This window comes from Phycomyces blakesleeanus (genome assembly GCF_001638985.1).
Source record: "Phycomyces blakesleeanus NRRL 1555(-) unplaced genomic scaffold PHYBLscaffold_20, whole genome shotgun sequence".
NCBI lineage: Eukaryota > Fungi > Mucoromycota > Mucoromycetes > Mucorales > Phycomycetaceae > Phycomyces > Phycomyces blakesleeanus.
The window spans coordinates 342,027-355,923 of record NW_017265153.1 but is presented as its reverse complement, the minus strand read 5'-3'; the positions used below and the strand labels follow the sequence as shown (position 1 = coordinate 355,923).

Below are 13,897 nucleotides of genomic sequence, written 5' to 3'. Positions count from 1 at the left end.
GTAAAAGATGACGTGTGCCTAAGTATATTTATGAATTTTAGCTGTCAAAAAGTAAAAAAAAAAAAAAAAAAAAAAGGCACCGAGTTTACTCTTGTAAATTAACCTTTTTAAATATATAGTATGCCGGAAATGGATCGATCTTTTTCCTTGTTTCTTTAAAGCATTAATAGAAGCATATAACATTTTTACAGGCATATCTTTGCGAAATATACTATATACTAATACTGACTTTAGTTGGGTCATTTTATTAAACTTTTTTTTTCTATAAAAATAATATTCTTAATCTATAATCTTTCATGTATCAAATTTTGTTCAGATTCGTTTACAGCAAGTGTATCATCAGAATCTCCAAGTTTCCTTTGCTTGATTGATTCAGAAAGCTTTTGGAAGATCTCGCTGTTCACATAGTACGCATTTAATAGTGTCTCGGTTAGCTGCATGCGTTCTTCAACACGAAGTAAGCGTTGCCTCTGGTCGATCATCTCCTCTTCTTCCGAAGATCGCTCAAAATTGAGCTTTGCTTCGTTTAGATATTGAGAACTGTCCGAATCAAAGGCGCCTTTTGGGTGGTAGACAGAATCTACTAGTGGTATAGATGTATGCCTTGAATCGAATCGACTCACTAGATTGTGCTCAAACGAGCGTCGTATTGGACCAATAGACCAACGTTGAATGATCCCCCACGGAGAGTTTGGACGGAAACCAAAGAGCCACATCTGAAATGCTACTGCGAGAGATATGACACCTCCCAAAGATCCCAAAACACTCAAAATCGTCGATCTTCTCTCTTCTAGAAGAGTGACTGTGGCGTAGTTATTTGGAAAAACCTTAAGATTGCTCAAATGATAGGATCCTCGGCTTTGAATAAAGGAGCTTACGACACCGGGGCGAAAGTTGGTTGTCAATTCTGGAGTGTGGTTGTAAATTGGTAAGAACCCGATCGTATTCCAGCCACTATTTGTAAGATATTGATGGTCTTGGATCTGATATCCCAAAGTCACTACAGTCTTTGGTGAAATGCTGTACACATTAACGGCATATCTGTCATCTAGATCGGCTACAATCCAGCTATCAATCTGTGAAGGCGTGAGTAACTGACGAATGTCGGTTGTAGTGATATTGTAATACACCACATTAGGATCCATGCCAGGCGGATAGAATGTTGTGTGGATTGCGCCAGTTACAGTATTATTTCCATAGAGAGATATTATCAGCGTAGTTCCGTTTCCGTACCCTCCTGTTTTATCCGTCAGACCAAACCATTTTGGAGCAGCGTATAAGAAGCAGTCTACTTCTCCAAGTCGATCCGAGAATGCAGGTTGATGTAAAGTCATATTGAGCGGTGTAATGAATTCCATACAGTCGTACCCTTCATCAGTAGAGCATATGAGATGTGGACGGTTGTTTGCACTGGTTTCCGAGCTATTGGTCCATCCATCAAAGCATATACGAATATCTGTATCAAAGACATTGAGTATGCTGAATAGCCAAAATATCTGATATTTTACCTGGTGTCTGTATGGTTGATTCACTGGAGCTAATAGTTATTGTTGCTATTGAACTATTTAGAACCTCCCACAGTGTGTATGAAAAGAAGAATAACAAAAGAAGGAGAATAAAGAACCTAAAGACCAGACGACATCCCTCTACCCATACTGGTTCCCCCAAGCTAAGAGGCATCGAATATCAAAATAGACGTAAGAGAAAAAGAAAACAAAAACAAAAAAAAAGCAAGTATAATCTTACCGTGGGGTCCAGATGATATTGTAGTACGCATTAACCAAGAAGGAGCGTGTATACCTCCGAGTTTTCCAAATAAATGCTATCAGAATAATACACACTACAATAGACCCAATAACTATCCCTGAAATTGAGCCTGCTCCTAGACTATTAGAAGGCCTAGCACCTGTTAATTGAGAGGATGTTATGGCTTGAAACTCTCTTAACCAGGTTAAGGTTGTCATAGACTGGCCATTGAATTGAAGAATATTTATGTCATTCCTTAAAGTTGTTATAGATTGACCTACACAAATGATGTGTAAGTAATTAATCTGGTAATAGATGTGAGAATTACCATATGCAATTACTAGATTATTGGAATTGAGATATCCTATTGAAGCCTGATTGCGTGGAGCAGGGGGAAATCCTCGACTCGGTGAAGCAGACCAGGTCCATGTGGATGTGTCCAAGAATAGAAGATCATTACATACAGACTCTTTTGCCATGTCGTACCCTTGTAAACCTTTGTTATGCAAATAAATTATAAGCTTCCTTTATTACAAATTAGCTTAATTTATTTTTATCTTTACCTCCAAACAAAACAATTGTCTTCTGATCAGGAGCTAAAATACACAAGAAATAAGGTTTGTATTTTGATTAACCTACTATAGATATATGTATCTACAAGCGAAGATCAAAGAGAAAACGAACTTACCTAGAATTGCGCTTGAACTGGTTCTTCCTGGAAACGAAATCCCGCCAATCTTTTGAATGGTAAATGCATCGTTAATAGTATCATATACAATTGCTTCTTCCGACGGTAAGGCGGACAGAATCGATCTTGTGCTAACACTCGTACTCCCGGTAACAAATACAATCAATCCATTTCTACCCAAGAAAGCTTATTAAAATCATATTATTGAAGTATTTTTCTTGTTTTAAGAACAGAATCTTACGGAAGTGCAGTTGCTGTATGAGAATTGAGAGTACTCTGATGAGACTTTGTTATGTCAGAAAGTTGGTTGGTAAGAGGGTCAAAGACAAGCAATTGATTAAGTTTATCGTTAGTGGCGTATTCAATGCCACCGTAAAGATATATTTTCCCATTGGTCGCCAATGTCGCGGTGTAATCTCTACGCGTTGATGGGATCACACTGTTATTAGCAAGTATTATCTCGTCCCAGAAACGACCAGGCTCGTTAAACTTGTATTTAAAAACTTTGAGCGTATCATTTTTTTGGTTGTCTGGATATCGTCCAATAAATAATAGAACAGAGTCGCTTTCGGGTAAATATACCGTAGTTGAGCGAGCACACAGAGGACCGGGTGTTTGCTGGTATACGATCTCATATAACATGTTTTGTTTTCCTTCATCGTTTACCAAGGATATTGAACTGAATATGTTGGAAAACTCTTCTTTATATGTTGCTCCCCCATAAGTATAGACTGTATTTCCACGACTAAATGTTGCAGCTCCAGCCCGGTTATCTATATCGCCGATAAGTTCTGAAGGTATAATATATGATCCATTGACATGGGTAATAAAATAAAGTAATATGCTAAACAAGCAAAATTTTAGAAAATTCATACAGTAAGGTCGAGTTTAAAGAGTACTTTAGAAGCAATAAAAAAAGAAAATGTATATATATGCGTATGTGTATATCTATCTGTTTATTGAAAATGAGGCTGAAAAGGGCAAAAGAAATAGAACACTAGACTTAAAAAAATTGATCAAAGCCAAGATCTTTTTTCCCTCCTAATTACACAGAAGTTACAAGTGCTTCCTTACCAGATTCCAAGTGCGTTCGCTGATGTGTCACAGGTAATTTTTGTTTTCCATAAAGCGATTTTGATTTGGTTGCTTTTATCAAAGCCAGTTTGAGTAACGTCTAAGCCAAAAATAAACCGTGGCCTAGTGAATGCTGGTCTATATATTTATAGAGTCGATTTTCTAAAATTAAGAAAACAAAGTATATATATCTATATATACATACATACTTATATACTTATATGCTAAGCACGCATAATATACGAAACGTGGTTGATATATGACCATCAGAAAACTAGCAAGATCATATTATATCAATAACCAGCTAAAGCTCCATAGGGAAATGTCTTGCGTGCAAGACGTCATTGATCGTGAAACAACCAATACTTAATGGTAAAATCCACACAAACTATATATATATATAGCAAATACTTCCTGTGGTGTGTAATGATCTATACGAATTAAAGTTAAGAGGGAGTAGTCTATAGGGTCAAGCAGTGTATAAATAAACACTTTATACACAGATCAAAGTTATAAGAAAAAGTATAGTACAGTGTTTTGCGTTTGAACATTGAATTGGTAGAAATGTGTTCCCTGTCAATATACACATCACAAAAAAACAGTCTTTCTAGAACACCCAAAGTTCTGGACTAGGCTTTTTGATGAGAAGTAACATGCCTTATTGGAGGATTCAAGGGAAAAGTTACTGGCTGTTTTAAAAAAAAATAGACTTCAAATCAACCCTTCTACTCCATTAAAATATAAGAGTACATATCTATTTCAAACATTCAATAATTTTAATTAAGGCTTTTCTGAAATAATTAAAAGATACAAATCATATATTACCATCAATGTGTACCCAGAATGAAGGAACATTGTCCTTGATAAATAAAGATGTATAAATATTGACACATAATTATACATTGACCCCATAAATAACCAAATATAAAATTTTGGACTTGAAATATTTCAAGCTACATCTCATCTTCATAAAAGGTATATCAGGGGCTTCTCAGGAATTAGCCAAAATCCTAAATGTTGGCGGGTTCTTGAAAAATCCTTTAAACTACTAGAAGACCCAAAGAATGGGCACACCTTTAAAATCACATGAGTTTCAATAGATTTTCCCAAAGCACTGTATGGAGTATAGGCTCTTAAACAACGTGCTAGGCTAAAGGTACAACGGGTTTAGGCACTATGCTTCTCACAGGACCTATACATATGACTTAACTTTTAATAGACTTGGACCAAACGTTTTGCGAGCTTTATCGGTGTCAGCCTCAGGTACATTTCTACCTTTTAGATTCGGTCGCTTATATATTATTGCTTTGTTGCATCTGTAGTGTTCGGCTTTGGATTATTTCTGCACTACTATTACAACACGTTTGTTACTGTCAAAAGAAAGAAAGAAAAAAAAGTCTTGATGCTGGAGCATTGCTTTTTATTTTATTTTTACTTCACCACAATCTAGGCTTGTTGAATTGTGACGCATCTATGGACAGTCAATTAAAATCCATGTCATTGATTGAAAATTGTGGATCAAAGTAAATCACTAGAACAATGACATCTACTCTATCATATTGGCCGAGGCGCGAAATCAGATAACAGGATATAAAATGTTAAGATAAATTATACATAGACACCAGCACCAGAATATGTCAGTGTGTTCCATTACAAGCCAATGGAAAGTGAACAAGACGCAAGCACATTTCAATTAGAGTATTTCATATATATTGGTTTATGGAGAGAGATAAACATTGTATACAAGTTCTCGGACCATTGTGCGAGTAACCCGTCTCCAAGAAAGGATAATGCCGTAAAACTCACAAAGTTGGATTTTAGCCAACTAATGCCCATTCTGGAATAAAGATCATATAAAAATAGTCTCGTTAGGATGATGTCTACTTTTAAACCATATGTAGGCCAGTGTTTTATGTATATATATATATATATATAACTCCAAATCAAGGAGACATAAAATACATGTTTTTCTTTTTTCACTGAGCGTTGTATCTACCCCATGAGCCATATGGAATGTCCCACTCCTCCAGGATTCGTAGAGAATGCAGGATTGTATGTCATGTTGATGTTTTGATGAGTCGATTTTTATTTTAACTGTAAGTCTCACTATTTTACTGTGTAGTCGTCCAGGATTCAATTTTCTTGACATGCTTGAGTTTCCTTCACGTAAGTTAAGCATAATGACTCCATAATCTAGCGTCATTTCAATGTCTCATTTTAAAGTAATTTATAGAATCATGGCACATTTGGGGTTGGGGAGTTTCACTTGTATTTGCTGCTGCAACGTGGATAGCTGCATTGGTATTGATATGGAAGCACGTCAATAACTATTAGTAAGACCCCTCAAGTATTTAGCATCCTTGAATGTCAAGTCTTATGAATTCGTATTCGTATTTTCAAAAAGCGATCCAAAAACACAGAGACACAAGCTTCGTGTAATATTATACCCGCCAGTCTATTCGACACTGTCATGGTTTTCTTATCTTCGATATGATTATTCGACAACCATTGAATTTTTCGCCACTGTGTTCGAAGCATTTGCTGTATACAACCTTTACACCTGTCTTCAGGCATATCTACAGCCTTTTCGTAAAGAAGCAGAGAGGACGAAGGAACCAATGACAGCAAGGATGTTTCATATGTTTACTGTCCATGTGTAAGTACTGGGATGTATGTGTGTATTAAAACAAAAAACAAAAAAAAATCCAAGGCTTACAGCATTCTATTCATATTTAAACAGAAAATCAAAATGGGGTATGCATTACCGAATCATCACAGACATTCTCGTCTTACAGTTTCCCATATGGTAAGATATCTAATTAAGGATCGAGTAATACCCGAGACTTATCCGAGCAATGTCTTGTTTATATAGGTCTATTATAGACTCCTTTATTTCAATCTTTGCCGAGTACAAAGGTGTATATTGCCAAGGAAGCTATTCTTTTAGAGGAGCTTATGTGTATCTGGTTATAATCAACTTTATTTCACTGTCAGTGATTCTCAGTGCACTATTCACTTACTTGGCGATCTACAGAAATGAGTGGTTCGAAGGAAAAATCAAAGCACATGGCATGTTTTGGTGTGTAAAAGGCCCAATCATGTTTATCTTTTATTTTGGTCAAATACTCCTAACTGGTCTTACGAGTGCAAAGGTTATACGGGGCACAGACGGAACTAATTCAGCAGATTCGGTTGCATGGCCAGCCGATGCAGTCAAACATGGACTGTATGTTATTATTGTCTGTACAGTAATGGTGGTCGACATTGGTCTTATGTTTAAATATTTTGGGCCGACTGATAATATCCAACATGCTCGTGAAAACGGAACAGAGAAAATGTCGGTGTGGCGGGCCATCACCGATGGATACCTAGTCTATATCCCAGAATTTTTTTACAATCTGCTATGCTGTGGTGCTGACTCCTATCGTTTAATGCGCAAACGAGTTGAGCTTAGAAAGAGAAAGAATAGAGAGAAGATGAGTTTAGGTAGGAGCAACTCATCTTCAGCTGGGAATCATTGACAGAATTAAAGATATATGTTCTTTATAATGAACTTTGTACTCTAAATATTATATTATTATTATTATTATTTAATATAAATTATATCCACATCAAAATGATTCCCAGGTGGCATGAGAAAAATGGCGATCCAAAACCGCAAGATTGTATACTTGGGTGCATATAAGTGGTGGAGTCCATCCCGCTCGGCCAACCGTTTCACGAATCAGGCAAACGGTACAAAACAAAATTCTTCTTTTGCTATTCATGCCACGCCATGCCACGCCTTAACTCAATAGCTCTCTCAGCAGCTATTCTCATCTCTCTCGCTGGTCTTAATTTTGCAAGCTGCCTAAAGGCGCAATGTCCCCAAAAATACTTTAATGAGCTGCTTATTGAGCAATGTTCGGCACCATTACATCATGACAACATTATCCCTCTCTTCCTAAATACACCTGAGCAGCCGCCCTTTAGTACATCGACAAAAACCGAGATTGCTAGCCAAGAATCAGAAACAGCTATTTCACAACAGTCTCCACCATTTGCATCGACTTATGAATCACTGCCAGACATACCAACAACATCTCCAACAACCCATTCTACCGTGATCCCCAAAACTGAGGCACTTTCAGCGAGTAAAAAGTCTACCGAATCAAATATACACAACACTGAAAGTATACATCGAACTGGCGAGACTCGTCCGCCACTCCTGTCGTTTGAAGATTGGCAGCGGCAGTTATTACAGACAGAAGAAGAGCGCCATCATAAAAAAAAGCCCGGATCCCACACTGGGCGAGAGAAGCAAATTGGTCAGCAAATGATTGATAGTATCGATGGTGGCCTTGAAGGGGATCTCGGGGCAATGTTTGAGGGTCTCATGGGGATCACACGTAAGACGGCTCCAGATAATGTGTATGAGGAAGGTGCGTATATTGAACCCAAGAAATCGGCGTCGGGATCAGCATCAGCATTAGCATCATCTTCACCCTCACCCTTGGTGTCACACTCTGCAAACACCGATAAGAAAGTGCCACCCAAACCTTTTAAACCCTTACCAGTCAAGGCTCTCAAAGAAAGATTTAATTATGCATCTACTGACTGTGCGGCAACTGTGCGGTCTGCCAACAAAGAAGCAAAGGGCGCCAATTCTATTTTATATGAATCCAAAGACCAATATTTACTAAACAAATGCTCAGCAAATAAGTTTGTGATCATTAATCTTTGTGAGTCGATTCTTGTTGATACAATTGTCTTGGCAAATTTTGAGTTTTTCTCGAGCACATTTAAGGACTTTAGAGTTTATGTGGCAGATCGCTATCCTACTAAAGACTGGAAACTTTTGGGACAATGGCAGGCCCGTAACACAAGAGATCTTCAGGTAGACAAAGGGTTGCATTGAAATACAAAGTATCTTTCCAACTCACCTATAATATTTTTTAAGGTGTTTAAAGTACAGGATCGTGCTGGTTGGTCAGAATATATGAAGATAGAGTTTCTTACACATTATGGTCACGAATACTACTGCCCACTCAGTCTGGTTCGTGTACATGGCATGCCAATGATGGAATACTTCAATATTGTCGAAAGGAAGGGTCTGTCTGGAGAAGGGGATGAGGACGTGTTTCTGGACGACGAGTCTTTGTGGCCTTCAGAAGTACGGGATGAGATTATTCAGCCGAAGCGTGATGTGACAAATACTTCAGAGTTCATTCCTGTTGCAACAGAAGGCGAAGAAGAGTTGACTGTTGTAATTCCACCTGTCATTATTGAAACTGTTACATCTTATGAAAAAGAAACATTCTCAGCAGAAAATGAATCGTTTGATGATACAGAAAAAAGCGAATCGACCCAAACAACAAAGGCACAGAAGAATAGTACACCTACTACCACAGCTTATAACGCAATTGATACTAGCTTGGCCGATCCCAACCCATCAAATACGGCTAAAGATAATGATCAAATTAAGACAGCAGATGTTACCAACTCTGAAGATACCATAGATAACGATGATCTGAATATTTGTGAGCCGCCATTAAATGTTGGGGTGGATCAACTTAATTCACAGCTCTTTGAGCAAGAGGATATAGATGCATCTATTTTACCTTCTTTTAATTCCGAAAGAACTTTCACAGCAGTGGTGGAAGAACATACAGCAAAACCCATTATTACAACATCGCTTACTACTACTTCCGCAGCAACAACTGCCAGTAGCACAACAACAGATGAAATTCGATCTGGGGCATCTGCAAAACTGTCATTTGGATCGCATGGAAAGGAACCAAATATCCAAGAGTCTATCTACAAAACCATCATGAAGAGACTTAATGTTCTTGAGCTCAACGCTACACTGTCACAACGATACCTGGATGAACAAAACAAAATGCTTAATACAGTGTTTATGGAGATGGAAAAAAGACACCAGGACCAGCTTATTTTACTTTTGGGGCGTTTGAACGACACTGCAAGTCTGAGACTTGATAATATGGTTTGTGGAAATGTGAAATAGTTTATATTTGTGGAGGTGTGCTCATATCTACATGTAAAATACAGAAACGACGCTATGAAGAAAGATATGAGGAACTCAAGTCCCAAAGCCAGATTGATGCCAGAGAAATGTCAGCAAGATTAAACTTACTGTCTGATCAAGTAAGATCCTACTTTCTTATCTTCTATATAATTACGACCGATATTGAGCCATACCTTTAGATCACATTCGAAAGGCGCATGTCTACTGCACAGCTAGTATTCTTGGTAGTATGCTTTCTGTACATGGCACTATCTCGGGGTACATTCTCCTTTCTTTCTCCTGTAATACAAGCACAGACTGAAGAAAGGAAGCGAAGGAGCTCGGCTGAAAACATATTAAACCCGTCACCGAAGCATGAAAGAGAAACCAAAACCAACTTGGGTGCGCCAAAAAGTGCAGATCCAATTTCAGTGCAGCACAGGTCTAGTGATATACATCCTCTATCTGATGCAACTGTCCCAACCACCACAGATCCAAAAAAAAGCACTCCATCCTTGAACAAAAAAATATCGCTTTTATTCAATAGTAGTGGGGGAACTATCAATATTCCCGAAATCCCACCCTTCCAACCGAATGGTAATCAGTCCAAAGACGATGGTGCCCAAAAACCTGCTCCTGTGAACGATACACTTGACCTTAAAGAACCCCCTGTTCACAATACACCAGTAACAACACCTATACCAGCAAATGCGCCAACAGATTTTTCAAGCCCGAATAGAGAGCACCAAAAGTTAACCCTAGGGAAACACTCGAGCATACCCTTGGAAAATTCAGATAATTCTCTGGATACAAAGGAATATATCCAAAAGCAACAAATCTCCCCAGTAAACGGTGCTACTAGCTCTTCCAGTTTCCCACTTCCAAAAGGGACTCTAGATAGCGAAGTTTGCAAGACCCTTGACGAAATTTAATTAAAATCATGATAGAGTGAAAATAAAGAAAAATTACACTATATAATTACAATACAAGAAGCATTTAAGATGAAATGCCTAATAAATACACCATATCAAAGTCATATATATTTTAAAAAGTGTGTTAATCATATTTATTGATTGTATATACATAAAATTATGTTTGTCTAAAATAATGAGTTTTATATATATATATATAAAGAAATTCTTCTAATTTTGAATATCTTGGTAAATAATATGTTTTGGTTTCATAATTAAAATAAGAAAGATATAAGAACGAGATAAAGTGTATATAGGTGACTTTAGCTTTTCTAAAGGAAAAAGTTAAAATAGATCAATTGATCTGAATAATATATCAACTGCAGTATCCCTCTATTCAACAAACGATATCAAAATTTAAAGAATTAATATAAAATACGTAAAGAAATGTACATGTATGCATTGTGACTCTATACTCTGAGAGAGCCATGTATTTGTTGACTTGTTTTGCTTTAAAGCAATGAATGCCAGAAGAAGGACCTATCACACTCTACTTGTGCCTGTAGTATATGCAGCACTGGAATAGGTGGTCTAGTCTTTGCTGTGACGGCCTCCCACAACGCAACTTTGTTTAGAACCTTGATTCGCTTGACATTAAGGGCCTTTGGTGCATTTACTGGAGTAGAGTTTGGAACAGAATTGTATGTTTTGATACGATCACGAATACTGACACATTGTTGTATTGGTGTAATTATGCTTCCTGGAACAGATTTGAGAGACATCTTTGCAACAGAAGTAAGACTGTTATTGCTAAATGAGTGGCCTTCTCTTGATTTTTTTCCAGTGTCGAAACTAGGAGGGCTACATATACTGAAGAGCGAGTCTTCATAAGATAACATGTTTCTTTGGGATACTGAATTTGGTAAACAGGGATCAACAGACATGAGTTTTCGGAAGAGTGCAATTTTTTCGTCAATTGTCTGTTGAGATGGTTTTGTAGAAGACTCCGTAGTTTCCACGAATATACTTGTTTGATGTGATAGCGATTTTAACGATATGTTGCTGTGTAATCCTTGATTATCTTCAGATCCTTGGCTTTTGTTTAAGTTGTCTGAAGGTGCAGAGTACTCATTGGTTTTTGGTTCTTCTGAACCGAGAAATATTCGATCCATAGACGTAAAAGATTTTGTAGAGTCAATTTTTTCGTTGGATTCAAGGGTGGAGAAAGCAGCTTCAATGGGAGAGATATTCTTTTGGGATATTAATCCAGATCCCAATAAGCTTTGGGATGTAATTATACTGTCGGACTCCGTGTCAGCTTTATACCTCAAATCTGGAGAGAGCACAGGTGTGTGAATCGATTGGGTATTTATCTTTGTATCTTGGTACATATAGTTTTGGTCTTTTTCGACTGTGTCAAGTGAATTGAGAATTTTGGAAGCTCCCAAGACAGGTGCAATGGAGGTCTGTGCGCTTTTCTTAAATATCCTTGCGACTTTGTTCAGTACGATAATTTTTGTTTGCTTGTACATGTTTCTATTATCGTCGAAGAGAGTGCTAATTTTCAGGAATAATGGCGGTTCAACTATGTCTTGTTTGAGTTAGAGTAATTTAAAAGAGAAGAAGAAAGAGAAAGGTTCAGAGACTGAGCACTGCGAAACTCCTTTTTTTTTTCCTGAGTATTAAGTCTGTTGTGAGTTAATTGCTGTAAGCAATAGGAATGTTGGGTATAAAAATGAAATAAAAAAAAGACAAAAGGGTGGCTGACAAGAAATAATATCTTTTAAACCGAATTTTCCGGTTGAAATGACATAAAAAGGTCTATCTTTGCATACTTTTCAGCAAACAAAATAGTTCTTTGTAAATGTATCATTGTTTTTTTAAAGCCATCAAAGTATGGGTTGGAAGTCAAGTAGCAGTTCAGAATCAAAGTGATGAGAAAAGACACTGGCCAGCATCGAAATTATCATTGCTACTCAAGCACGTACAGTGGCGCATCCTTCGGAAATAATAGAGCACATGGATATTGGATATTCTTTAAATAGGTACTTTTGTATAGTGGAACATCATGCTTTTTTACCGCTATTACGTCGGATTCTTATAAGTGGAAGACATGCATCATTAAGTATTCGTTTATTGACTTCTTTTATTATTCTATTATCTTCTACTATATCTAAATAAACTGATTCTAAAATGTATTTATAGAGTCTTCAAGCAAGTATAAATTTGGATTCTACTTCTTTCCTATTTGTAGAATAGCGATATCTATCTCGGTAACTAAAACTCACGGCAGTTTTACGCATGCTTTTTTTTGTACTTTTTATAATTGCTTATGATGTAACACTGTATTCAAAGCAGTAAGAATATCAAGAGCTTATATATGTATATGTATATGTATATGTATATGTATATGTATATATATATATAGGGTAAACTATGAATATTCTTATAATTTAATAATCAAAGTAATAATGCTATACAGTCATTTCAGAAAGTCACGGTTTTTGAATTTGATGCCATGCGAAAGTTTGTATATCCAGAAATGTTGTTGGTTGATCCAGCAATGAAGACGTTTTCATGTGTCGTGAACTTGCTTGCCATTTTACCTGTTACTTAGTCATTACTTTATTATACCCCTGGCCTTTTTATATGTATAAAAAGAAAGCGCTTGTGCCTTTATTTCTTTTTATTTATATTTTATCATTCCAATTATTCAAAGTACCCATTTTTTAATACATTCATAGGTGCTTCTGCTGCTGTAAATTAATCAAACATTCGTATTTGTGTGGCTCAACGATGAGTCAAAGGTTACCACAAAAATCAAGAAAGAATCTTCAAGGAAAATAAAGAGTCAGGTCGACATGGTATTCTTGGAGAGATACATACGCATTTTCTATTAAATTATATTGATAAGAATCTTTCTGGTGCTATAAGTGAATTGCTAGGAATTTTGAAGTAAATTTTCGTATATATTTGCTTCCTGTAGTACTGTTTACAGTATCACGACAACTCAATGTAACTTACCCAGTAAAAAAACTAGAGTCACGGCTTATGGAAAGACATAGCGAGAAAAAAATCAGCAATGATATTATTAAGTTCGAGAGTAGCAACATACTGATTTGGACTTTATAGTAAATTGTGTCTTTTTTAATGAATCAGCCTTTCATACAAATTTGAAGCAAGGTGAGAATTTGTCAAACAGAGGACCCCCTGAAATAGTTAGAGTACATAAAACCAAGGCAAATGGGATATCAAATTTAGGTACAATATTTAAAACTGCTATAATTAACGTTAGTTTGAGAGTTCCAAAGCGAATCAAAAATATAAAACTAGGGCGTACATATAATGGATAAATTATCGGAATAGTGAAAGGACAGTACCTGATTAGCTGTGATAACCATAGTATCTGTACGAACTTCTCTAATCTCCATGTCTGAAATAATCGCATAAATCCACTAATTGTATTATATGACA

At 36.7% G+C, this 13,897-nt stretch overlaps 4 protein-coding genes across 4 annotated transcripts; 2 read left to right on the top strand and 2 right to left on the bottom strand.

Annotated features, from left to right (window-relative positions):
• Window positions 1-284: 284 nt before the first annotated feature.
• On the bottom strand, window positions 285-3,775 carry PHYBLDRAFT_70513 (hypothetical protein; the record flags this gene model as incomplete). The annotated part of the gene is made up of 9 exons (XM_018442293.1): window positions 285-1,456; window positions 1,509-1,537; window positions 1,747-2,023; window positions 2,075-2,242; window positions 2,310-2,342; window positions 2,435-2,607; window positions 2,676-3,278; window positions 3,509-3,646; window positions 3,714-3,775. 9 exons carry the CDS (start codon window positions 3,773-3,775, stop codon window positions 285-287), a joined length of 2,655 nt encoding a protein of 884 aa, XP_018287875.1.
• A 1,732-nt stretch (window positions 3,776-5,507) lies between these two features.
• Window positions 5,508-7,029, top strand: PHYBLDRAFT_171855 (hypothetical protein; the record flags this gene model as incomplete). Its single annotated transcript, XM_018436680.1, has 6 exons — window positions 5,508-5,560; window positions 5,631-5,674; window positions 5,742-5,827; window positions 5,857-6,164; window positions 6,249-6,314; window positions 6,381-7,029. The coding sequence occupies 6 exons, from the start codon at window positions 5,508-5,510 to the stop codon at window positions 7,027-7,029; spliced, it is 1,206 nt and encodes a 401-aa protein (XP_018287874.1).
• A 278-nt stretch (window positions 7,030-7,307) lies between these two features.
• PHYBLDRAFT_135489 (hypothetical protein) lies at window positions 7,308-9,512 on the top strand (the record flags this gene model as incomplete). Its single annotated transcript, XM_018429723.1, has 3 exons — window positions 7,308-8,384; window positions 8,448-8,765; window positions 9,282-9,512. The coding sequence occupies exons 1-3, from the start codon at window positions 7,824-7,826 to the stop codon at window positions 9,510-9,512; spliced, it is 1,110 nt and encodes a 369-aa protein (XP_018287873.1). The 5' UTR covers window positions 7,308-7,823.
• A 1,423-nt stretch (window positions 9,513-10,935) lies between these two features.
• Window positions 10,936-11,955, bottom strand: PHYBLDRAFT_171853 (hypothetical protein; the record flags this gene model as incomplete). Its single annotated transcript, XM_018436679.1, has 1 exon — window positions 10,936-11,955. One exon carries the CDS (start codon window positions 11,953-11,955, stop codon window positions 10,936-10,938), a length of 1,020 nt encoding a protein of 339 aa, XP_018287872.1.
• Between the last annotated feature and the right edge of the window lie 1,942 nt (window positions 11,956-13,897).